Below are 26902 nucleotides of genomic sequence, written 5' to 3'. Positions count from 1 at the left end.
ACCGTCAGTCCAAGTCCTTTCCGATAACAAACCTATTAAAGAGTTTCTAGGTAGGCTATCTGCTTTTTCTGGTATCTTAGAAAATGGAAGAAAACAGAAGGTAAGGCATATGTTGTGTTAAGAGAAATTCTGAGATTGAAGGTGTGATGCCACTTAGGCACTGACAGCTGCAGTGGTCATAACTTAAAATGTCTTTGCATATACTAAAATCACCAAATCAGAATTCCGCCGTGGTATGGAACAGCGCTGCTCCAAAATCAGACAATGTTTTGAAAGATCTCTTGGCTGTGTTACAAATTATCTCTCTCATCTCTAACTGCTACAAATCAGAAAGCTATGTTTCTACATATTATGTCTATTGAACATATTTACGGGTATATGGCATTTTGAATGCTGTCCACAGCGTTGTCCTGGCATTACCAGAAACAAAGAAGGTAAGACATCTAAAAACACAAAGAAACCCATCTGATATAACAGGTTTGATGATTTACATTCTGTTCAGTCTCAGTACCATTTTTTTTTCTTCCCACAGACCATTATGGGTTTGTATCCAGAGATGAAATCAATGTGCTGAATTCTTTGCTTCAGTAGCCATTAGAGTTTGTTTGTGCTTAACCCTGCCATTAAGTAGTGCTGCTTAAATTCATTTTTCTTTATCAGACCGGTAAAATAACTGTTTACAAATCCTCTGCTTGGACTTGCAGTTTGGCTGGGTGGTAGGCTGATGGGTTTCCTTATCCATGTTTTAGTCCTTGCTATGTTCATTAAACCTTTCTGAATTTGCTGGCAACTGCATGCATCTGTTCCACTGATGTTTCTATCCTGATCCTCCATACTGTTCTTCAACAGCTTTCTGGATGATCTTTTCAATTAGAGCACAGTCTTGAGATTTTATTTTCCCAAGAAGAATTACGTAACGTTTGTACTGAGTCATATTTACCATCTGCTGATCCAACCACATAAATAATCCAAATTCTTTAAAAACTGCATTTTCCTCAGTATCTGCTTCTAGTCTCCGTATTCACAATCATTCAGGTCTGTGCATGCACTCGTTTTACAATCAGCTCTTCACAGAACGCTGGCATCTCTTCAGTAGTTCTTAGCAGCTGTGAAGAAGCTTCCCCATGCAGAGGATACATGTGAGAAGGTATTCATCAGGTGATACATGAGACTGTATAGAAAGTAAAAGACCAAAGCTGAAATAGAAGGAATTGCGGCTATTCCAACAAAGGTCATCACAAAGCTTCCCAACAGAACAAAGCAGGAGTACTCTTAGTTTATGGCTAGCCTTTTTGGAACTAGTCAATGGCCTCAAATGGTTGGTAACAAGATACAGAACTTTCTGCTTCAGCTTTAAGTCACTGTTTCCCACTGTGACTCCGCTGTTACCAAGGTCTTCAGCTGCCAATCCCAATTCATGTGGTTACACATGTATTTATTCAGAACTAAACTTTACTGAAACACTTGTGATCTCAGAATCGCTCCTCAAGTCTGAGATTTACATCAGGCTGCTTCAATCAGAAAGGCCATCGTGACAGTCTCTGCACCTGGCTTTACGTCAGCGCTCAATTATGTGTCCTTATGACAACCCTGGAGAAGACAGCATTTTGCATTCTGAAAATGCCAAACTACGTAAAATACATTTTCCATTGTTTTGGTGCTGAGGGCAACTATATTGGAAAAACAAGTCTCCAAGATGAGCTTTTTTTTTATGTTAGGTAAAAAAAAGTACATTAAAACGGGCTTTCTCCGCTGATTTGGGTGTTCTACAGCTCTGAAGTAATTAACACTCGCTCTGAAAATGTCACATTGAGATCCTGCCTACCATCATGCCATTTTTGCTGGCGCTGTGTGTGAATTAAATAGGAGAGGCCATGGATCTCATGGAGCGACAGGACAGGGTCTTATTTGCGTCTTGTACCTACTGAGCTCTCACTATAAAGTGTTAATCAAGGCCGAGGGGCTGCAATGGGAGAATGGCACATTAAACAAGGATGCGAGCACAGGCTGGCAGGCATGGAACGCAGTCATCATAGCTTATAAGGACCGAAAGCTGTGATGATGATTGATTCCGGTGCCGGGAAGGAACCGTATCATTCGAGGTTACACGTGTGAGCCCGTAACCGCCCCCGGAGCACCAGAAGAAGGGCTGAGCGGCTCTGACATCGAACGGACCGAGCTGCACTCCTCATCCTTTGCAGCTGAGAAGCTGAGATGCTGCGGCTGGATCCGCCTTAGCGGTCCCATCCGCCTGATTCGCCGACAGCCCCACTTTGTGCCTCGCCTCAGCAGGGCCCGGATTTTCCTTGTTGTCGACAGGGCGCAGCGGGCTCCTCCATGTTCCGGCTGCGGTTACATCCCCGCTCGGGGGATCTCCCCACGCACCCACACCCGCGGTGCCGCCCCGCCTCAGCCTCCCTCCACAGCGCCGCCCGGCCCCGCCGCACCCTCCCGGCGGCAGCAGCGCGCTCCCCCCGCCGTCTCCTCTCCCCTCGTCTCTCCTGCCCACCCCGTCCCTCCCTTCCCGTTCCGCAGCGCGAGGCGGCGCCACCTCCCCGCCGCTCCCCGGGGCCACCTGCGGCCGCCTGGACCGCGGGCTCCGCACCTGGCGGGGCCGGAGGACGGGCGGGCGGACGGCTCTCCCCGCACGCGCAGCCCCGCACCGCAGTGGAACGCGCGAGGGGCGGGCGGGGCGGGGCGGCCGAGGGCTGTAGCAGGCGGAGGGGGGCACGCGGCCCGGGCAGCCACTGAGCGCGCGCCGGGCGCGTCTCCCCAGCAACGGGCCCGGCTCCCCGGGGCCGCGCCGCCTCCCCCGTCCCGCCCTTCCCATCCCTCGCCCGTGTGAGGGTCGCCGTCCCCCCCCCCTTGCCCCGCCCCGCCCAGACACGGGCGCGGGGGGGGCCGCCCGCTGCCCCTCCGTCCCGCTCTCCAGGCCGAGGACTCGGGGTGCGCGGATGGAAGCCGGGGGGAGGCTCGCGCTCGGCCTGGCTCCCCCCCTCCTTCCCCTCCACACTCCACCCAGCAATGATCCAGTGAAACTAGGAGGAGGTGAATCTCCTCCTCCCTCCCGCTGCTGCTCCCGCTGCTCCGGAGGGGACTGCAGGAATCCACGCTCCGGCTCCCAGGCAGCGCGGCGGGGGGAGCGGGGGCCGCGCGGTCCCCGGCCATGGGCAAGGACCAGGAGCTGCTGGAGGCCGCCCGCACGGGGAATGTGGCTCTGGTCGAGAAACTCCTGTCTGGGAGGAAAGGAGGGATCCTGGGCAGTGGATCCGGAGCTATTCCCTTGTCCAGCTTGCTGAGGTAGGGGCACCATTCCCCGCCAGGCGCTGGGGCTTTCGCTGCTCTTCCTCACCATCACCATCGCCCCTCTCATCCTCATCCCCATCCCCGTATCCCTCATAGTAAGAATAAATGGTTCACTCTAGCCAAGTACCACCGTGCTTAAAGTCACAGGCAGGCATTTTATTTACACAGCGGTACGAAATCCTCGCCTTCAATGCGTCAGTGAGGCACTCGTGCCTTCTGTTGCTCGCTGCGGTGCAGAACTTGCATTTTGATTGCCGGGCTGAAATGCACGATAATACCCTTCTGGTATTTCGTCTCCAAACGACTACTCTCAGTCACGGGTGGAAGCGTTCATCGCAGCAGCGGGGATGCGTTGCATGTGGGGAATGCTGTGTGGAACGCCGCCGCGTCGCCCCACACCCTCACCACAGTTGCTCCCCTCACTTGCAGAAGAAATTAGGCATGCCATAGTAATGAGCCTACAACACAAAGAAAGGAACCTTCTCTCTGTCGAGGCAGACAGGCGTGAAACTTACGGAGCAGGTTAGGTAACAGCAGGGTTAGTTTCGAGGTACCTCGATAGAGTGGAGTGAAACTGGGTTACTGGCCGTGCTGGTGGAGGGACTTAACTTTAATCATCAGTCATGTCAAGGAGCCTACAGCGTGGCTTCGGCGTGAAGTTTCATCATGCTCTTCATGAGAGCATTATCACAGGCAGGCATTCATGGCACTTGTCACTATTCATGGAGAAGGTCTGCAGCCTGCAGCCCTGGTGTTATGTGTACCACGCTGGCCGTAGCAGGAAGGCAAAATGAGCTGAAACACTGTGTACCTAGAAACTTGAATGAATTGTTAATTCTGTTTGTTTGTGAAAGAAAGAAAAGACCCGGAGAAATGGAAATTGCTTGCATGGAAAGCATGTTTTTCCTTCTATTGTCAGTATGTCCTCGTCACTATATTTATATTGTTTCAATATTCCCTATTACAGGAAATGTAGGTGACCGTCCAAATTATAGTTGTGTGAATTCTATTGTGAGTCTTTGTATTTTGAAGATGTTTTTAAAGCTATAAACAGCATCGGTCGGGGCAGTCATAGTTTACCAAACTTCAGTGTTGCCCCAGTCCAACCACTCATTGAACTGTTGTTTAATTACTCACCCGCTGACCACAATCAAAGCACGCCATGCAATTGTTCCTTGTGCTGTGCTTGAATGTGCAGTTTAGCAGGCGATGTGCCAGATAATCGGTGGGGTTTAAAATGTAAGGCTTTGTGAAACGTGATGGCCATTTTTTGGCAACAAGAGAGGGAAGTTCACTTCAGTACAGTGATTAGCCATTTGTCATCCAGTTCTACTGCACGATTTGTGTAGTGCCTTTCTTCAGGGCTAGCACCTGTGCTGTGTTCTTACGCTGTTACTTTCATGTTGTAGATCCAAAGTTCTGTATATCCAGAGGGAATGCATTCGCTTGTGTTTTTGTCTTTTTATTAGACAAGTGTTTCACTTTGTGTATACAAAACCCATTAACCATGTGTTTTGTATATACAAATGGGTTGTGGCAATCGTAGTTTGCCACTCAGAATACAAGTTTTTCACATTGTAAACTCAATTGTATTCTGTTCCTGGAAGGGCACTTACTTCATTCTACTTCTTTTTTGAGCCAAAACATGCATTGTTTTATTCATGCTGTTTCTTACTAGTGGTATAAGGGATATTTATGGCTTTTGTAAACGCAGCTTAAAACATCTAAAGCAAGTATTTAGCATACAGCTGCTAAAATAGTTCTGATTTTGAAGAAGTTACTTCAATACCTTTAAAGAGAAGTCAATCATAGTTTGATGCAAAAACATTTCACAGTGTAACACGCCAGTGAACATAAAGCTTTTTAGAAGGAATATTAATAATTCCATTAACTTCACCAGGAATGCTCAAAGTAGCTACTAAGTAGCTATTGAACACATTTTCAAGCAATTTAGGTATTTTAATGTATCTTGTTTTGTTTTGTTTTGTTTGAGATGTTAGATGACCTAGTTCCTGCCAGTAATTGTGGATTAGGTCCAGAATGATGTGCAACAGTAAGACAAAAAATGTAGGATTGTATCTTGGTACAGAACTCCTGGAAACAAGAGAAGATACTGAAAAGGAGTCATAGTAACTTTGGTCTGATATAGGAGAACAACACTGAACTGAAAATTGCAGAGTTTTAAAGGAGCTGTGTATCAAATTGTGAACTTGAGGGCAGGGGGGATCTGAAGATTCCTTACTGGAAAACAACTCGCGGTAGCTTTCCTGGTAACCGTGCTACTGTTTTTCCAAACATTTTATTAGACTGAAAAGTGCTCACGCAGAAGTGTTTTTTGAAATATATCAGATAAAGTGATAGAAAAAAACCATAAATAAAGGTAGGGACCTACTTTTCTTCTTTTAGACTCCTTAGGAGTTACTGCATTTGACAGTGTCTTACAGCATTTCATTGACCGTAATTGTTCATTTCCTAAAATGGTGCCCCTGAAAGGCCCATGTTGCTGTTTTTCCTTTTGGCTGTGCTGTTTCTAGTGTTGGACTGGGAGAGCTCAAGTCCTTCTGCGTCCATGTGTACCTATGCTGTCATACTGTCTGGGACTTCCCTTCAGCTTTCGTCTAAGGATAAAACTCAGCTTATGTAGCTGAACCTTCCATGGCATGGCGCCTTTGTGGAAGTTTGCTTTGCAGTAATTATGGACCTTGTGAATGAAATCTAATATTCATGAAGCAACAAATGCACATTGATTGTTATCTGAACAGAGGAACAAGCTATCCAAATCCTGATCTTCTATTTACATTTTTATCACTTTTATTTTTTTTTTCTTTCCTGACTCTTAGCAAATTTTATGGCACTTTGGGGAAAAATAGGGCAAGCCTTTTTATAGTTGTTTTATAGTCGAATGCATTCGTTGATGTTAACTGCGTAGTAAATTATCGTACTTTTAAAGGGCTGACTTTTAACTTTAAAGTCATTATACTGAATTATGGCAATAGTTCAGGGAAACAACACCGTCCAGCAAGGCACACACAAGTAAATGAATGAATTCCTGTGTGTACTTGAACACATGCTTAAAACAAAGTACATGCAAATTGTGTATCAATGGCATATGCTTAATTAAGAGGTTATACACACCCAGATATCTGTAATGTATAGTACGTAGGACTTTGTGCCCTAATTAATTTGTCTGAAGGAATGACAACAAATCAGTGGTGTTTGACTGTGCTGACCATGTAACTGCCTTCAGTTCAGGTGATATGCTGAAAGGCCCCTTACCTTAACAAAGAATCATATAATTGCAGTGGTTGGAAGGGACCTCAAGAGATTGTTGAGTCCAACCCCTGCTGAAGCAGGTACCCTACAATTGTTCACACAGCTAGGCAACCAGATATGTCTTGCAGATATCCACAGATGGCAGTTTCACCACGTCTGTGAAACCTGTGCTGGCACTCCATCACCCTTATCATAAAGAAGTTCTTCTACAAGTTAGTCTGGAATTTCCTATGTTCAAGTTTTAGGCCACTGCTCCTTGTCCTACTGCTACCCTCCACCGAATAGAGCCTGGTCACATCCATTTGCCTCTCACCATGCTTTAGATACGCATAACCTCCATACTTTCTGGAATGTAAAGGTTGTATAGTGAGGGCGAATTGTTCATATGCAGAAGCTGACATAAGGCATTGCAGTATATTGGAGCAAGTAAAATCTTCTGGAAACATTTGTCATACAGTAACTTAATTGCTTAATTCATAGCTGATTAGTTGATTAAACCTAGGTTGCGTTTTACAGACCCAGTAGTTTCTGAGTCATCTGTTTGAACTGACAGACTTAACAAAGATTCACATCATCTGGAGATAAGCTGGGTTCCAGGTGGGATAGACGAGGACATGTAAAGTGTGTTACACATTAATGTGTTGACTGCAGCTGGCAACCCAGCTCAGTAGTGCAGGGCAGAGATTTATTTTTCAACTATGAAAAAGTGGTATTTTGAGACACCTCAGAAAGCATTCTGAGTTTAGAAGGCCGAAGTATAAGGGAATTTCCTGTTTCTTCTGAGATTCTTCTTCCTGGGGACATTGTGCTTTACTATATTAACTATGTTTCAAAATTTTTCAGGCTTTAACAGAGGAGAATTTTCACTAATTTTTAAATTATTTCGCTGTTTTTGATATGACTATCACAGTATCAACCTGCAGACTTGAGAGTGAAATCCCACAGTTCCTCTCACAGAAGATCTCCCTCAGTTCCTGCATCCCTAGTCCTTAAATGTACATTAAATTACCTACCACACAAAATAAAACATATGAAGTGTTTCTAGCAAAATCAGTATTTTTTTTTTTCTGTATATTAGTTTGCTTGTCTGCATACACACAACAGTTTTATTGACCAACCTATTTTTCAATACTGAGTAGAGATAGGCTTAATTTCCTTCCGAGTGTTTTGGTAAAAATAACTTTATAGGTTTTCATAAATCTCTAAGACCTTGTATCATTTTGCAGCACGCAGTCACATACAACCCTTTTTGCCTTGCTGGTACATTATAGCCTGAAGTAAAAATGGATAGTTCTTGACTAAATGCTAATCTTTAGCCTTTTAAAACTCTCTACTGTAAAGAAACATTGGATTTTTAGCAAGACAGAGGAATAGAATCTGCATTACTATGTGAATTGGCACAGAGTTGTTGGGAAGTGTGAGTTGGCCCCTTTTTGCTCTTTGTTGGCTCCTGCCATTACACAGCATGGGTGGGTGGAGCAGCCTGCATAGAGCTGTTTTTTCCCCTTCTCCACTTGGCAAGCTGTGGCAGGGAATGGCTCCCTTCTTTGCTTGTCCTTAGTGCAGCTACGCCATGTATATGCCTGGCCCAAGATATTTCTTCTCTCAAGTATAAGAAACCCAGCAAGCAGATTGTCAGTCTGCAAGCCGCAATCTGTTTCCTCATCTGTTTCTCAGAGCAGTGTCTTGCTCGCAGCAAAGCCATAGTTTAGCCTGATGGCCTTGGTGCATGCTGAGAACGCACAAATCGACTTCTGTCCTTATGCAGAGCCTTGTGATTTGTTCATGTTCCCGTGACAAATCAGATCACACTTAAAAACTGCTTGTAGAGCAGGAAGTATTTAAAAACTAAAATATTTTACAAAGCTTTGGTTAAAATATTAGCAAAGATGTTCCCCTCCCCCTCCCACACACATTTTAAGTTATGTAAATGGATATTCTTATCAACAAAAATAAAGGCACTAGTTCTGTTCTTCTTTACAAATACCATTGTCTGAAGAAAGAGAAAAATAAAAAAGCATCGGTTTATGAATTAATTATATTAGATAGAGATTTCAGTGGCAGGTTTCCGATCTTACATACTTCAGTTTTAGTCTCACTAATGTGTTATGAGATATTTAACCCAAATAATCAGTGTTGATAGCAAGCTGGTGAGCATTGTTACCTGTAGGTCAATGAGGCATTCATTAGTTCTATGTTTATATCTAATTTTAGTTACACTTCTTTTAATTAACACATAGTGGTGTTTGTACCAGTGTTCCACACAGAGACCAACATTTGCAGATTTCCATATTACCTTTTCTATCCTGAGTAGGATATTAAGTCTTTTTGGAACATTTCATTTTTCTTCCTTTTGTCCTTCAGTATGAAATACGAATTACTGACCATTGCAGCACTTAGCTTATGGTGTTTAGTATGATTGATAGTCAATTGCTGTGTTGATTCTTCATGTTTATCCTTTCAAATGTACGGGCTTCTGCTAAACCCTCATTTTGTTATTTTACACCTTTCTCAGATTTGTTTTTATTCTTATTTCTGATAAAAATGCTTTCAGTCACAACTTAGACTAGGCTATGTCTACTAGGCTCCTTTAATTTTCTTCACAAGTTTGAAATACTTGACATATGTAAGGTAACAATATGGACAGTTTTTAGGACATCTGGTAGAAATCTCATTGTTAAGACAAAGCAGTTCATGGTTTCTGTGATTAATCTTCCCTAGGAACTCAACATGACCCTGGATTCACAGCTCTGTAGTGTCTGTTCATAAACTTCTCACTTCTTATTCCACATTTTATTTCCTGAGTATTGTTCACGTTTCCATTCCACTAATATTCTGAAGTCTGTTAGTCCAGATATGAAAAATGAACAGCAGCAACTGTAGAGGTTGTGTAAAATCTACCGTGGTCAGATTATATGCCAATGGAGAGACTCAGGATATGGGATGTAGTAGTGCTAGAAAAACTACTGGAGTTGCTGATGGAATTAGGGAAGACTAATAAGAGAACTTTCACAAGCAGATTCAGGGGAAGGTAAGGAAGAAAAAAAAATATAGGTAAGCTGAAGTACCTGCAAATTGAAAGTACTTTTTAGAAGATGGCTAATGTCTAATTCTGTTGTAGACCATGCAAAATGCATTTTGACCTCCATCTTGTTTTCCCTCTCAATGGTATGGTAATTCAATAGAATTAATGCTGCATTGTCCATCTTTAAAGCTGATATGGCATTGCTGGTTTTAAGAGGGAGTATGTTAGGAGAACTAAGAGGGGAAATAAAATAGAACAATGAAGAATGATGTATAATGTAAGGTCTTCTATCTTATGACTTGTCAGTGTTGGAAATGTGATGATGAGCAAAATACAGATGCTTTCAAGACAAGCATTTTCACAGTAACCGCACCACTGAACAAGAAGATGTCAGTGTTTTTTAAATTCTGCAGGTTGGTGCCGTTCTTTGTCTCAGTCTGAGTTTCAGTTTGTATAGGTATTCGTGGGTGAACTATCGAGAAAATGCTTGTAGCACTAGGCCATTTTTTATTGCCCTGACATGGACACTAGTTGAAGCAGCCTACAAACTACTTTAATTCATAGTACTGGCATATAATCCCTAAGAGACCTTAATGTTCAGAGTGCAATTACACTCCCTTTCGTCCAGCAAGTTAAGTTTGCTGTCCTGGAGAACTGACATATACAAGAGTTCCACAGGTGGAGAATTCCATTCTGTCATGGGAATTTTCTGCTGGCCACTTCCAATCAGAGTACACATCCTAACCATATATATTACTTCAAGATAAAATATTTTTATGTTAAACGGTTAAGACATAATGAGTGGTATTAATTCCTGCCTATTGATATGATGTTTTCATGTATGTAGGTCCCTTGGGGAAGTAGGGAAGATGTTTTGTTTGAACTTAAAAGCCTTTATGTGAAGATTTTTATTACTTTTTAATTACTTTTTTTTCCTGTTGACAGTATTTTCAGTTTGCTCATTTTGCATTTTAAAAGTGATGTAACTACTCTTCTGTACCTAAATTAATGTCTGTGAATTTCTAATAATGTATATCTACATTAGTTGTGGCCTAGGAGATCCAGTCAATACAGTTAGGGAGCATACAGAGAGATGCAGCTCACCCCAAATTTTATATAGAGTGCTTTTGTTTCCAGCAAGACCACATTCCTAATTTAAGTATTCTTATAGGTAAAATATTTCAGTGAAGAACAGAAAAAGAGCCATTTTAATAGAAGGTATACATAGAATGCATATATAGGTGACTACTTTAATAGCTAAGTTAAACCAAAAAATTGGGTGGAATTTCTCTTCTTTATTTTATAGTTGCTTTATGTTAAGTCAGAAATAGTAGGCATTAGCTACGCCCTGTAGATGATCAGTAAATCACCTCACCCAAAGGTATAATCAAGTCCTGGATGGTTGAAGATGGATATAAGTAAGAAAACAAACAACATAAAGTATGTGCCCAGTGTGAAGATGAGAAAGCTAATGGGCGATCTTAGTGCTGCCTTCACCTGTGGAGTGGAAGGATGTAAAGAAGATGGGCTGACTTCTCGGAGGTGTTTATTGGCAGGAAAAGAAGCATCAGGCAGCAGATGCCACATAGAAAGTTCTATGAAGATAGTAGCAATAACTGGGTTGGTGTGAAGATGGTCAAACCTGAGAAAAGTTGCTCAATGAGTTTCGTGGTATCTCTTACTTTGGAAATATCTAGGCTCCTGAGCAATGATATCTAGTTGGCCTTGCTAAGAGAGAGGGAATGGTCATTGTGAGCCCTAGGTTTTCTGTGATGTCATATTACAGCCTGTGTAATATACCACATACCAGGTCTAAAATATTATGGTTTGTTGACCTTAAATTACCCTTGCACACTTAATACAAACCCTTTCCTTTATTTTTGGAAGCTGAATGCTTGATGACAGTAAAGCCAACAACATTATTCCACTGTTTCAGCATCTTTAATTCTTTTAAGAATTGAAAAGAGAATTTTCTCCTTGTGCTGTTGAGAGGAGGGAGCCTGGACTTAGAAAGTGGGCTATTGGGAAGAATGAATGACCTCATTGTGGGCATTTGTGGAAGTGGTGGAAGAATTTTGAGTCAATTAAGTGTTCATTTAGTATCTCTGTAGTCTGGGACCCATTCTACTCTGCCTAAGCTTTTTCTGTTCAGCTTACTGTTTTATGTTTCAGCTGGAGAATTTTTTTGTGATTTTTTCCCCTCTGTCATATTAGCCATTCCAAAAACCATCACTGTTGTATTTAGACTTTGAGTTTACACATTAATAACTTTTTTTCTCCTGTAAGTGATTGGTGTGCGGGATTTTTTTCTTTCCTAACCCTCAGATGACAGCTGAAGTAAGTCTAAGTTGTACAGTGTGTGTAGAGCTACCAAATGAGAAGAGTCCAGTAAAGAGATGTCTTTCAGAGAAGGTAAAATGATTGGGAATATCTGCTAGAAAAGCTGTTTTCCATCTGCAAATTGCCTCAATTTCAGATCTTTTAAATAACTTTCTAGTCTGTTACTGGTTGTTCTAAGATTTTAAGGTCTTCCGTGGTTGAAGTGTCTGGGTTGTTGTTTACTGTTGGTGGATTCCACTGGGTGTGAATCTGTATATCTAGATTATTTTTGCAGATTAAAATCCCCAACATATTAGTATTAGCAGTTTGACCCCAGAATCTCCATTAAGTCATTGATGAGATTTCCTAAAAAACATAATTTACTCTTATTTTTAGTTTTCAATTTTCTCAAGTAATTATTTATCCACTTCCATATCCTCCTTGTCATCTGTGTAGCTAATTTGTCAGATCATGTTCGCAAGTAATTTGCAATCACTCTGCTTCCTATTTTGCGCGCATTTATTTCAGAGCAGTGTCTTGCATAACCAAGTGGTCTATGATTTGTCAGGGAACTTCTCCATAATGTGCACACGTAAATATTCACAGAGCCAAATACACCAAATGCAGAAAGAAAACCTATGGCTTGTAGTATATGTATACCTTAGAAATCTGTTGTTTGCCTGTCCCGGTGGTGAAAAATATCCCTTATATTTTTGCTGTCATGTAGACTTTATGAGTCTTGATTTGAGAAGAGTCGTGACATAAGCAGAAAATGAAGCCTGTAAAATAATGACTAAGCGTGTGTACTGGGTGGAGGTTGGATGAGATTGTTGGGAATAGAGGTCTGTTAAGTCTTGCCAAGAGGAGACCACATGGTGGAATTCCATGAGTTTTAGTCTGTTTGTTTTTTTGTTTGTTTGTTTTGTTTTTGTTTTTTTGTTTTTTTTGTTTTTTTTTTTTAGAAAATTTGACGTACCTGGAAGTATGTAGAAAATCAGTCATTCTGAAGTTGCTAATAGTAAAAATAAGATTGCCTGTGCAGTATATATTTAACTCTCTGAATACTAGGTATTTTTAATGACACAATCATACACTCCTCTTCTACAAGGTCCATACCTTAGTTGCAGCTCAGGACAGACGATGCTCAGTAGATCAGTAGTTATTTGATGTGTTTTATCCTTGCTATTCAGTGTTTACCCCCAAGCTTTACTTTCTGAACACTATTCAAGCCCGTCTATAGAGAAATGATGATTAATTTTTATCTTTGGCTTCGCCGGTGTTGTTTGTCACTCTACTGTTTGACTGCTTCACAACATTAATGCACAGTACTTGTGAAACTGAGGAAAGCGGTTAATATCCACAGCTCACAAATACTAACTGAAGCACAGTTAGATTGCTGTGAGAAGTATCTATTAAGTTGTTTTTTCCAACTGGAGACTGCGAGTTCATTTTTCTCTGCATTTATATAGTTCAGGTAAAAACATAGGAATGGGTCTTCAGGCTCAGAATGAAGGTCCAGTCTAGCCCATTATTCTCCTTCAGTCGTGGCTGGAAGTTAGAGGTTAAAAGTTGGTCTTGGTAAGGGTGAATAGCAAAGCAAGTGTACAGTAAGCACTATTTCCTCAAGTGTAGTTTTGCAGCTTCCAGTGATTTATGACTGCTTTCCAAGACAAATGTATTGTCCTTGTATTTAATAGCTCTAGCGGCTTTTTCTTCCATGCTTTTGTTCAGTTGCTCTTTGAAAAAAATGCAAATTTCTAGCATTCATAGTATCCCCCAACAAGGGTTTCACATCATAATGAAATATAATGTGAAGAACTTTCCCTCTAAATTATGTGGCATTTCAAATCTTGGAAATGTATAAAGATATGTTCAGATGTTCAGTGGTTTGTTTTTGGAGCACAGACATGAATAGAATCCGTTTCAATGCCCAACATTAAACTGCTGTTCATGTTCTTTGCTAGCTTAATTCCAGTACACCTTTCAGTATCTTTGATTTACAAAGAGAAAACAGCTCTTGTCAGTCATCTGCTACAGAACCCCCCATCATTCCAAGACCAGCATTCATTGCACAAGGAAAAACAGTATGGAATAATGAAATTTTTAAAAGCATGACTCTCTACACATGCATAAGTGGAATGAATTAGCACCAGCAATTTCATCCTTGCCTTTACTATCTCAATAATTTTTAATACACATTGCTGTCTAATATGTTTATCTGTTGACAACTGTCTTTGTCGTGATCAACATAATGTACTGAATTTGAGGATGCCTCTGTTAATTTATAAATATTACAACTCCTGATGTCTTTATGAATTATGAGAGATTCAGGACCCTGAAAAATATTTCATTCTGGCGTATCTGAAGATACACATTTGAACAAGACTCCCTCTATATTGCCTGGAACACCAAAGGTGAAGTGAAGAAAATCAATCTTTTAATTGCTGAAAGGAATTTGTGAAGATGGAAATGACATGGCTGTGTATAGGATAGGAGTGGTTCTATCTTGTGAGGGAAACTTATTGAAGAGACAACAAAGGCATTCACCAGTAAGGTGGGATGTGAATTATTTCCTTCCTTAACACTAGCTAATCGTAAACAATAAATTACTTTTGGAGTATCAGATTTACAGTAGATGAAGTCCATCCTGGCTACTGGTACTTAGAGTGTAGGATTTAGATCCAGGTGCAGATTTTGAAGAAAATCCTAGAGAAACAGTAAGATACTCGTGATACTATTATTTGACCTCTTCTAAATCCCAAGAAGCTGGTTATGGGGAGCAGGTTGAGATTCGGACATCATTTGGGTTTAAATGTCATTTAATGAGATGGAGAGATGGGGTCATGAAAAGTGCATTAAAATCCTCACAGGCTAAGATTCCCTTATTTTTCAGTCATTATGTTCTAGATCACATATCCCTATTTAATTAAAACACAAACAAAACCAAACTTGTAATAAGGCAAATTTACCTTGAAGAGGTGCAAGTGTAGACTGAAAGGACAATCACCTTAATGCCTTCTTCACCTCAAGATTTAAAGTGGTGAATGTTCAATAAGCTTAAAGTCAAGTGATCATTATATATATTTTACACCTGCTTTTACATATGTTAAGCCACAGCTTAATGAAGTGCCCCTAAAGAATGTTAGTTTATTTTGGGATATTTTCTTCTCCTCTCCAAGATAGCCAAGTACCCAAAATCTTCATATAAGATAGAAATGTGTTGCAGTAGATTTCATGTTCTTTAAATTATATTTTATTTTTTTAATATTCTGATATTGCTCAAATGGTGGCATTCAGCTCAAGAAGGCTATTTAACTTTGCTTGTACTGTTCATTTAAATAATTTAAAAAAAAAACGTATCCTGCTGAAGTGACTGGTTAATTTGGAATTTCAAATTATTAATGTATGGGCAATATAATTTATGCTGACATTTTAAAGCACGAAAAAGCATTTTCATATTTTTATAGATATTTCTTGTTACATCTAATGTAGTATGACAATAATTTAGAACAATTTAAAACAATAATTCAGAAAAAAAGTTTTGCTGAAAGATCTGGGAATTTATATAATTAAAGGGCTGTCAGCAAAAAAACAACTCCACCACCACTTACTCCCTTCCCCCCAAAATACTCCAGAATACTTCTAACTCATTCATATATGGGGCAAAATTGGAACATCTTCTATTAATTCCTATACTTCTCTTATTGAATGTATCTTATACATAGTGAAGAAGAATCTTTGGCTTGTCTTGCTCACTTATTCAGACTGGATCATTGTCTCCTGAAGTTAGTGTTTAGAAATGATTTTCCTTGTTTTTGTTTTTTTTTATTAAATACCGCTTCTCACACAATATTAGTTACTCCTCTCAAGTATGAACAAAATTAAGCCAGTTTTAAAATATTGTCTGACTATACTGGCAATAACTGATACTCAAGCTGTTGATGAAGGTTGACTACTACTTGTTAGTTTTCAAAACAAACTTGGAGTTGACCACCGTCACACAATCTTGTCTGATCAAGCCTGAGGTATATGAGAACTCAGAAACATAAACCCTTAGTAACAGTTACGACAAGATATCCTTGCTACAGTAATCATTTATGTGCTCCAATATTATTTAAGAGTACAGTTGTCAATGTCAGAAAAGAAGTAGCAGCAACAAAAATCTTGTGATGTTTCAAATGCATAACTGTTTTTGGTTATTATTATTATTATTATTATTTATTATTTTTTGCTACCAGCTGAACCGTTTCAATATTTGATTCTTTTTTTTCTTCAATGCTTTATCGGCTGTAATGGGGTACAGAATCAGGAAGTAAGTTTTGAGAAAAGCAAGTGAGGTTGCTAAGAAATGTTTGTTAAACAGCCAAGGAAGCATTATCTCTGTGAGGCTACCTACCTCCGCCATTAACCTCCAGGGAATTAATCAGCTAACTACCATAAATTACAAGCCTTGAAAAAGGGCCTCGCTGTTGATACCCATGAAGGCCAGGTTGCCCAGTATGAAAAAAGAGTTACGCTTACACTTCTAGGGTTTGGAGAAGACACTGAATTTGACAAAGACATGGAAAAACAACAAAATTTACTGGGAAGATTGAAAGAACTGACAGTACTCAGCAGAAGTGAGAAGATTGGGAAGATAGGATTGAAGCAGGGCATAATCACTTACTGGAGTGACAGGTAGAGATCCACTTTCAGTAGCTTCCTGAAGGACTGATGAACACTATGAAATGGTGAGTAAATATAGTTATAATGACAAGAAAAGACAGGAGTGGTTGGATATTGTTGGGCTTTTGCCCAACAGACTTGTAGTTTGCATGAATGAATCTGCAAGGCTACCTGGAAAACTGCCAAAACCAAAACCACCAGCTCTGAAAGAAGGCAGAGGGAAGGAACTGAATGCCTTTGTGGTGTTTCTGTTTAAATTAGTTCTTGTGTAAAAAAAATACAAAATGCAAGGGAGTCGGACAGCAAGCCTCAGGATTAGTCTTTAATGGATGGAGCCAGAGTGTCTAGTCCTCTTTGGAAGGAACTATAGTGCTTCAGAGCTAGTCTTCAATCCATAGTAGCTCAGTTTTCAGATCTCCTTTGAAAATACAGCTTTCTTAGATGCCACAAGATGTCACTTTTTCTGGATAAGTTTCTAATAAACTCTAAAGAAGAATTAAGATCAAATATTACAGGAGGTCATCTCATGGTACACGTCTTTCTCCAAGTTTCACCTGACCTGTGAGATGCTGTGGCTTTTCAGTAGTATCAGCAACCATCATGTGACATGCATCGTTACAGTCTCCTGGGATTCTTAAAAAAGTCCAGAACACAGCTGAGATTTCCTAACTGGAAAAAAATAAATAAATTTGGCTACATTGGGAATTGTATTCCTGACAAGAATCTTGGTATATATTTAGAACTGTGTCCATTTCCATTCTCAGCTCTACAGAAAGCAGTCTGTATATCATATTCATTCCAGAGAACCAGCTAATTGCAATACCACACTTGTCAGGAATCAGAGGAGTCTCCTATAAAATATAAGAAAGTCTGCAAAGGCTTTCTTTATATTTACAGTAGCTGAATAGTAGAAGCTATCTTCCTAAGCAGCTGGATTGACACTCACATAGGGAGTTGTCAAGAAACATTTAAATAGTGCAGATTTTTCAGGTCCTGTCCCTGCTCAGTGCTTTTTTCTACTCAGATGCAATTTTAACCACCTGCCTTAGCATTCAGATCATTACAGACAGATGTGCTAAAGTTTTGATGACAGATCTTTTCTGCAACTCTCTTTGAACCCATTCTTGTAAGTCTAAACAATAACATGGATGACAAAAATATTTGGTTTTCATTTCAAGTTGGTATCTAAAACTTTCCTGGTTAATATATGAGGAATTAGTTTCTTTCTAAAGTGTTTTCAATTTAGCTGTGAACAGATGCATTGAACTAAGATCAGTGATTTGAATTGTACCTTGAGAATTGTCAAAAAAGGAAAAAATGACCTGACTTTTAACTTCTTGTCTGAAATATAAACTCTCTCTTTATTTGGTGTTGTTCTGCTGTGCTGAAGTTAGCCGTGTTTAGTAGAATACCTGGTTGTTCCTGATCATATTGAATGGTTGGTTTTTGAACAGTTTATTTTTGGACAGCAAGTATATGCTTTGAGTATCAGTGACTGTGCCCAAAGGTAAGTCTTCCATGCATCTCTTAAAGCGGATTCTTAGGCTTTTGCTATTATCGTGTATCTTTAGCATAAAAGCTCATGACTTGCACACCTAAGCATTATAGTTCACTTTTCGGTCATACTTATTTTTTATTTTCTGCTATATTTTTTCTTTTCCTCAGTAGAATTTTAATATTTATTTATTTATTTATTTATTTTGGTCAAGACACTTAATCCAGCTTCCCTTAAAACTAATAGTTCTTTGTTTCAACAGCAGTGTATTCAGTAACTAGATGCTGAATGTATTAATAACACTGTGTAAATGGGTATTACTGCTCCCATTTGTGCTAAATATTGCGCAGATCAAATTATGGTGTAGTGCTTTGATTGTTAGATTCTTTTTCATTTGAAACACTATCAAGTTGCATTTATGTGTTTCACTGCTAATCAATACTGAGCTAGCCTATCAGTTTCTCAGTTATGACAGGATTTTCCACTACATCTTAAATATATTCTGTAAATAATTACCTTTCTCATTTTTATCATCACATACTTCTCTGCTTAGGGATGTTACTTAAATGTTAATGAGACAGGGTTTGGTATTCCCATACTGCAGAAAATAATTCAAGTAGGAACAGACATAGTGAAGAATATTTGCGTATTGCTTTGAGTGTTGTCTTGTCTACAGGAGAAATCTCTTCAAACCTGTAAAAGAGCACAGCCACAGTTATGTAGCTATGTGTCCATTCTGTGGATTTTTAATTCAGTAAAAAGAGCAAGTTCTTTTCCTTAGTGGCATGCATTTTTCAAATGATACAATGACGCGGTACCTGTCCTGTTCCTCACCATCCACCCCCAGCTTGTTTCAAGAAGGTAGAAATGTCTCTTTGTATGTCTTTGGGCATGCATGAATGTATGATAGCTATGAAGGGCAACCAATACTAATGGAACATGTACTACAATTAAATAGAGATTTTTAAATTTATTTTTTATTTTTTGTTAATAAGCCAGTATAATGGAGAATTACCATTTTTCCCCCCCACTGATCTGCACATTTTTATAATATTCGAAGTATCAGTTTCTCAGCAAAGAGAAGAGAACATCCAAAACAGTAGTGGAGACTCAAGTTCAAGTCTCTTATTTATTACTCTTCAAAGATAGCTCTCTAACCACTGGTTTACCCAACCCACTCTTTTGCTCTGGTCCAAGGTTTATGTATAATTATGTAAATATATTCAGAAAGTTTCAGAAATACTTCATGCATGTAAGATTTTTGTTTTTATTGTCAGACCCTTGCTTGGAAAACAGGACAAGGATGAATGGTAGCTTGAATGCTCCTATCAGTCTTAAGTTCTGTTATTTCCTTTCCAAAAAAGTAGAAACACCTCCACCTCATCCCCCCGAAAATCACCAAAAGAAAATCAAAACAGAAAACCACACAAAAGAAAAAAAACAACAAACAAGAAGAAAAAAGTCCCAAAATTTCAGAATGAAACTCAGTTTTAGTTTCGCATAAAACAGTGAAATTATCAAACACACAAAAAAAGGCAAGTGAAACACCTTACAGGACTGAGAAAGGTAATATGTTGAAAACTATTGGCACTGTTTGAAGTGGACTTGTAGTTTTCTTTTCTCTGGGGTCTGGACTTCAAAGAAGTGCACAACCAAACTTCTGTAAGTATTGGGACTTTGTAGACTTAGTAAGAACTTCACAGTTACACTCTTGTCAATCTTAGGTTTGGTTTGTTTAAACACCAAACAAAATGTAAAAGTGTCTCTTTCAGATAGATATTGTAAGTCCATGGTAAAGTTTCCTGTCTGTGTAATGACCTATCATCTGAAGTAATTCCTATTTACATATGGCTTCTCGCTAAACTGATTTTTGGGGAAAAATGTTTACTAAATAAAGAATTACTGAAATGTGATTATTTAGAGCAGATAGGTCTCTCAAGTATCTATAGTTTCCATTCTCTCTCCTACTGTCCCTATCCTCTACCCCTGGTGTAGAGGATTCATCTCCATTCATCTCTCTTTCCACCATCCATACACTGACACCCCACTCATGTATCTAACTCTTCCTCTCTCCCCTTCTCTCTCCACTAATGTCTCTCTGCCTGCCTGGTTTTCTCTCTTTAACAGTTTGAATCATAAAGAGGATCACCCAACACAAAATAATACAAACAAATGAGGGAGCATTGTTTGTTGAGCTGGAAATAGTTAGATTCAAGAATGTAGTGAGAAGAGGTAGTGATCTGAAAAGAGAAAATAATGTCTTTACTTAGAAAACAGATTGGTGTTCCTCTTGACAATGACAAGTGTGATCAGACTAAAATAGGCTAAAGTCATCCATAATCCCATCTAACACTGTAAAGCAAGAGTGAGACGTAGAGGAAAAGACATGTTTTACTCGGAGTTTGGAAATATGCTTGTGATGTATTTTCTTTTCTTAAGAGGGATGAATATACTAAGAAATAGCAAATATCCTAAAGAGTTTTTGGAATACTTGACTAATTAAGTTCACGAGGGAATAAAAACCTGTTAAGAAATATCTGATAGAAACATGAAGTACTTCAGACATTTAAGAAAAGATCAGAAGATGTTAAGCTCTGTCTGATATATTTTCAGAGATAACGTAGATGACAACTATAAGTGATAAGAAACAAATTGTGACTGGGGATTACTGACAGTAAAGAGAAAACAAGCTTTGGATTCACAAGCATTTGATTGACTCAAGTGATATTACTGGATTGTGTTGGATGGGTATCATATGAAAGTTTAGACATGGAAGGTGAGATAATACATTTAATGTCTCTTAGAGCTGGAAGCACTGGGAAGCATGGTAAAGTAACACTCACCCATTTTATCTGTGGATGAGTTATCTATGGCAGTGTCAACAGCTACAGTCAGCTAATAATCTGTGTTTAGATTCACATGGACAAATGACAGCCTAAATCTTAGCATGAGCTTGGGTCTAACAGAGCTTACCAGCTCAGATTCAATGTCATGAAAATGCAGCTACAGTTCTTCCAGACCATAGCAGGCTTTGGAAGGTGGTTTGGTGAGGAGTAGTGATAGATCCAAAATACCTTTATGAAGACAGGTTCTATGTCTCTGTACTCTAAGCTGTATGCAGTCTGCCCATGTGTCCATGCATGTGGACTGCATGCATGTGGACTGTATGCATGTGGACTGTATGTTGACTGTATGTTCTATGTACCATTTATGTTGGATGTTATCACATGGTATCTTCAGATAAAAAGTTCTTCACTTTCAAAGCATAAGATGGATGGTGTTCACTTAGGAAGATTCTGTTTAGCATTTGATTTCTTCACTGTTTTTGTGGGCTTATATGTTTAGTGCACATTATGCAGATGTTTCTATAATGAGATTTATTTTCCTCACATGCTTCTCAGTAGAGTTTTGAAAACATTCTGCATTTATTTTCAAAACAACCCTGTTTGATGACAGGGTATTATTACTCTGCTTTACAAATGGGTATGTGTAGCCCTGAGACATTAAGTTCTGCATTACTGGATAATTTTAGATATGTAATTCAAAACACCTAAGACCTTATTTCTGATTTTGCAGTGTTTGTTGCATGCCATTTAAAAGCACAAAGCACAATTTCCTCTGAATGCCAAGGCAGCTGTAAATGGTCGATGCTTTTACAGTCAAAATTCAGGATATGAATTTGGGCACCCTAAAAGTTATGTGCTTAATGATCATTTTTGTTAAGTTAGATTTAAGAGATTTTCCTGCTGTTTGCAGTCCTCTAGATCATTCAGAATATACTTCCCATTCTGTTTGACTTAGTATTCAGCATGTTCTGTTACTGTGCTGTCATGACCTACCTTCAGAGCAGGGTGCATAGATGGGCTGAAGCAGGTTTACTGAGGGAAGAAAAAATAGCATACAATTAGTAGATCATAGGATCAAAGATAATACATTCATAAGCATGAGCTGAATTGGTATTATAAAGTTGTATTTGTGCTCTTAACTTTCCAGTGTGTAACTTATGTTCTTTTGAAATATTTGTATCTGTGTAGTGTCAGAAAAAAATACCCCCAAAAAACAAACCCTCAACAGACTGATAGATTAAAAATTCCATCATCATGTTTGGTATGTACTCATATACATTAGGCCCGTGCAACTTTTGCATTATAGCTGCACGGCAACATCTTATGGAGTTAAGAACATGAACTTGCATGGCCAAAGAAGTCATCTTTCAGACCAGATGAAGCTTGCAAACTACTAACTAAATGGACCTGTGGTAGGCCAACAGCAGAGATGGCATTTTAAGATATGTTGCACAAAACTCTGTGTGCCTTAATGGAATGCATGGTAGGAGTAGCCAGTGTTTATGTACATTATTATTTTGCCAGACGATTTGCTGATTTTGCTCAGTTATTCTGGGATTTATTCAGTTAGATAAACGTGTTCTTGTAGAGCATCTTAGAGACATTTCTGCTCACCTGGTGGAAGTTCAGGTCTTGTAATCTGTCCCACTGTCTTCTTAGCCTTGACTCCAAATATCTCAAGCTTCTCACCAAAGACATGGAGTCCTTTTACAAGTCTTAATCTTATCCTGGAGACTGACATATCCTGTCATTTTACTCAAATTCCATTCCTTCTACTTCTCCTGAACAAACTTGTGGTCTTGCCTGTACCAGTTGAATCCTCTTCTATGTCTTCCCATTGATTTCCTGTAAATTTCCTTTCATCTGCTCACTCACAGTTCTTGTCCTCAAAAATGCCATATTTTCTCCAAAGATTCTAGCTCTGCTCTCTTGAAAGACCTAGTCTGAGGTAGATTTTGATATATAGAATTCCAACTCAAAGCAGTTGTAGTCATGTCACGGGTTAACTACAAAACCATGACAAGTCATAAACAAAGTTAAATGTGATGTTACACTGAGGAGTAGAGGTAATGCTTAATAATAGGCAATGTTGCCAGGGCACTTTCTAAATTTACTATCCATAAAGAAGAGAGGTAGTGGGGAAGACTATGATTTATTTAATTCTGCACAGTAGAATGAACAGATTCATAGATTGCATTAGTGCAGGAATAGTACACTCAAGGAACTTTAGTGTCTGTAAAAAAAACCAAAAAACGATCATGATGATTTTAGTGAAATAAAGGAGTTATTTGTTGTGATTTAACCCAGGAGGTAGCTAAATACCATGTGGCCATTTGCTCACTCTCACTCTCCTGGGTAGGTTCAAGGATGGAATTGGAAATGGAAACTTGTGTGTTGAGATGAAAACTAATTACTAAGACAGAAGAGGAAAATTGAAAGAAAAATGCAATGATAACTGTATGTGTATATCTATATATATTTATATATTTATTGCCACAATGCAATAATATATAATAATAATATATATTAACATATATTATTAATTATAATTACATCATATTAATTATAATTAATTTTAATTATCATTAATAATAATGCAACAATATATTATATATAATTTTATTATAATATAATAAGTAATATATATAGATGATAATAATAATATCATTATAATAATTAATAATTAATAATATGTTCTAAGTGGAGAATTTATTTCAATACATTTTACATTCAGGACATTCCTTTAGAAATACCTTAACTAAGAAAGATACATTCTCAAAGTATTTGACTGGTACCTAAGGAAGGAAGACCTTGTAAAATTTATTCGAGAAATTATACACATTTTAGAATACTTGGGTACTTTTTTATTGTATTGTCTGGTCTGGGTGTTTTATTATTATTAGCATGAAGATCTACTTCACACTTGGGACTTCTTCTTAATGAAAGTTATGAAAAACTGAAATAATCCCACAATATGATTAATGGTTTTTGAAAAGAAAAAAATAGGATGCTAAGGGTTATTTTACATAAGTTTAATAGCATATTTGAGCATAGTTTTAATCTGAATGAGAAAAAAATAATAAGTTAACCAGAACTTGGACAGAAAGCATTGCTGATTCATAAGCCATCATTTATGAAAAGTTCTGTTCCATTCAAAATAGAATTATAAAATTGGATAATGAAGGGAATAAAGAATAGAAAACATTTTCTTCATTTTAAATATATAATGGGACTTAGGTGAACCAAATGATATTCTGATCTTTAAAAATAATTATGAAAAAAATTACATTATCGTGAATATGAATGATTTAGTGGATTATGGTTTTACCTGATTACAACCTATAAAAATAGAGATTAAAACATAATACAGATTTAAAAATAATATACAATCTAAAAAAAAAAAAAAAAAGTTTTTTATGCTTAGTAACTTGAGAGTTTCCCTAATAGTAAAACAGAGAGGAAGGTGGCTTTAAATATGGCTTACTCCGAAGCTACCCTCAAGGAAGTCTTGTATGAAAGCTGTGATGTTCCTTCACTGTGTTTGTTTGCTTTGTTCAGAATCCTGAAATGAGTTGTCACCTGGGGACATGCCAAAGTGATTCTGCTCAATGTATTCGTATAAATTCATTAACCAAAGTTAAATTTATCACTTTACATATGTTCAAAGACTTGAAAAGACTACAAAATGTCATATAGGATTGAATCATACAATAACAAAATCTCGATATTCTACAAGAATGTGTTGATATCAATAAAATACTTCATTAATAATATTTATAAGCATAGAAATAAAACTATGATGACAGAATAGAGAGTTTCTCTAAACTGTAGTCTGTCTACTATAAATCTTACATATGTTCTCCACCTCCCTTGTACCTGTTGCTTCTTAGTGTTTGTTTTCCTGTTTGAGATCTCTAATGAAAATGGTGTCGCTTATACAGTTGGTGCCTGAGAAACATTCTGGTGCCTGCCTTGTCTTCTGTTGAAACACCCAGAGGAATTAATATCTAGCAGCGCCCGCAGGTAGCTGGGGCAAAATCTGTTATTTAGCTATGAAGATGAAGCTTTGCCTATGTGTAAATATCAGGATCCATTCTTGTCTCAAATAATGAACATTTTGGACTCAAATTGTACATGAAGGGTGGCATGTTAGCACCAGTAGTTACCTGTTCTTTTCTGTAATTTCTTAAATAATTTGAAGGTGAAGTAGATCTTGAGATCACTTAAAGTTTTCACATGACTGCTGATATATTTTGTGCCACTTTCACTTGATAAACTTACGTTCCTTCTACAGATTCACCATTTTATTTCAGAAACTGTGTCAAACATAATTTTAATCTGACACTGTTACTATATACAACACCTGAAATATTTATTGATAACTGAAGCTTGACATCTAAGTGCCCATGTTTTGAAATAGATTCATATTGTTTTTACTGTGTCTGTGACAACAGTACTCTCTGTCCTTCCGCACTTAAAGTATGATTTGCAGAGAAGTTAAAAAAACACCTTCAGCTGGAGGTGTTTGAGGCTGAAAATACTGTGAACCTTAAGAGATGTAAGTTACAATTTTGGTAGCTGACCAAGGCGGGTGAAGCAAGCATGCTTTTAAAGACATCTGCAGATAGTTGTACCAACATTTAGGGAGGAGTGCTGTATATAAACAATTGGAATAGGCCCATCATTTGAATTTTATTACATTACTCCATTTCAGATGTATTAGATCCTTTCCTGTGAAGGTGTTTCGGAATGTACAGTGAAGTGCATTGCTGAAAATTCATGGAAAACCCAATAGACAGTGAATTATAAATGGTAAGAAGTCAATGAAACTTTATACAGGTGACTAAGTTAATTGAACTTTTAAAGAGTTAATTTAAATCAATCTAACCTTATGCAACTCCCAAAGTCTTCCATATGCATTGTTTGCTTTCTAAAGTGATTTTGTGATATTTATGGCAATAATCAAACAAAGTTCTCATTCTTTATCAGGCTTAAAATTAAAAGAACTCAGAATACAGTTTAAAATTATCACTAATATCTGATTTATAAAAAGATCAGCTATTCTTATGTATTGGTTAGGTGTGAGTCTTAATAAGTTTTGATGATTTCCTACAGGGATATTAATTTTAATGCTGATTTTCTAGTTTGTTATTAATACAATATCATGGCAAGTCTTATTTTCAAGATTATCTTGATCTTCTTCTGTTAAAGCATGCTTTTAGTGTCAGAATTTTCAACTTCAATCTTAGTCAGTCTTGAAGAAAATATAAGAATATCCATTAGTTTGAGTGCAAAATTAAAAATGTATTTGTTGATTGTCAGTGGTAGAATTCAAGATAAACTAAGAAATAACAATTTAATTTAATTTGAACTAATTTCAGATTTCTGTAGACATCTGAATTCACAGGCCTCAATATAAGCATAAGCATCTGGAAAATGGAAACTTCTGTAAAAAATGATTTATCAAGGGAAGAAATAAAGCAGTAAGAATGAAGTAAAACTGGAAAGAATACAAATATAATTGAGTATTTTTCTAAAATCTGAAGGGGCTTTTCAGGAAACAGGCGGAGAGTAAAAGCAAAAAAGGGTGCATTTAGTCAGAGTGAATGTGTGAGTATGTGTGTATTGCTAAGTGGGTATTTTTCTTGGCAGTGGTTTACCCCATCTTTGGCAAATCATTTTAATTTAGAAAGAAAACATTTTCCCAAGGCTACTAAATTTAGAACAAAACTGTATGGACAGCTGGCTTCAGGATAATTGGTAAATTTGAACTCTGACAGACCAGGCTGACAGCAGTGGAAATGTCTGTTGCCTTAACCCTTTAATTGCAAAGATGAGTGTCTTTGTCTTTAGAATTCTAAGTCAATACAGCTCTCATACATTTTCACAGTTCTCACTCCTGTGCTATCACAGCACAGGCTTATTCTTCTCTTAATCTTCTTTCCTGCTGAGAGATGCCTACTGCTTCACTAA

General features: G+C 38.1%; 1 protein-coding gene across 4 annotated transcripts in view; it reads left to right on the top strand.

Moving 5' to 3' along the window:
• The first annotated feature begins 3037 nt into the window (after positions 1 to 3037).
• The window catches only part of ANKS1B (ankyrin repeat and sterile alpha motif domain containing 1B), a 397279-nt gene continuing 373414 nt past the window's right edge, over positions 3038 to 26902 (top strand). For all 4 annotated transcript variants that reach the window (XM_072327909.1, XM_072327887.1, XM_072327898.1 and 1 more), the window contains exon 1: positions 3038 to 3300. In XM_072327909.1, coding sequence (XP_072184010.1) covers positions 3167 to 3300 — 134 coding nt within the window. In that variant the 5' untranslated portion in view covers positions 3038 to 3166. The remainder of the gene's footprint in view (positions 3301 to 26902) is intronic.

The sequence above is a fragment of the Excalfactoria chinensis genome, chromosome 1 (genome assembly GCF_039878825.1).
Source record: "Excalfactoria chinensis isolate bCotChi1 chromosome 1, bCotChi1.hap2, whole genome shotgun sequence".
NCBI classification, from domain to species: Eukaryota; Metazoa; Chordata; class Aves; order Galliformes; family Phasianidae; genus Excalfactoria; species Excalfactoria chinensis.
Note: the sequence above shows the minus strand (reverse complement) of the source record. Positions and strands in the feature narration are given on the sequence as shown.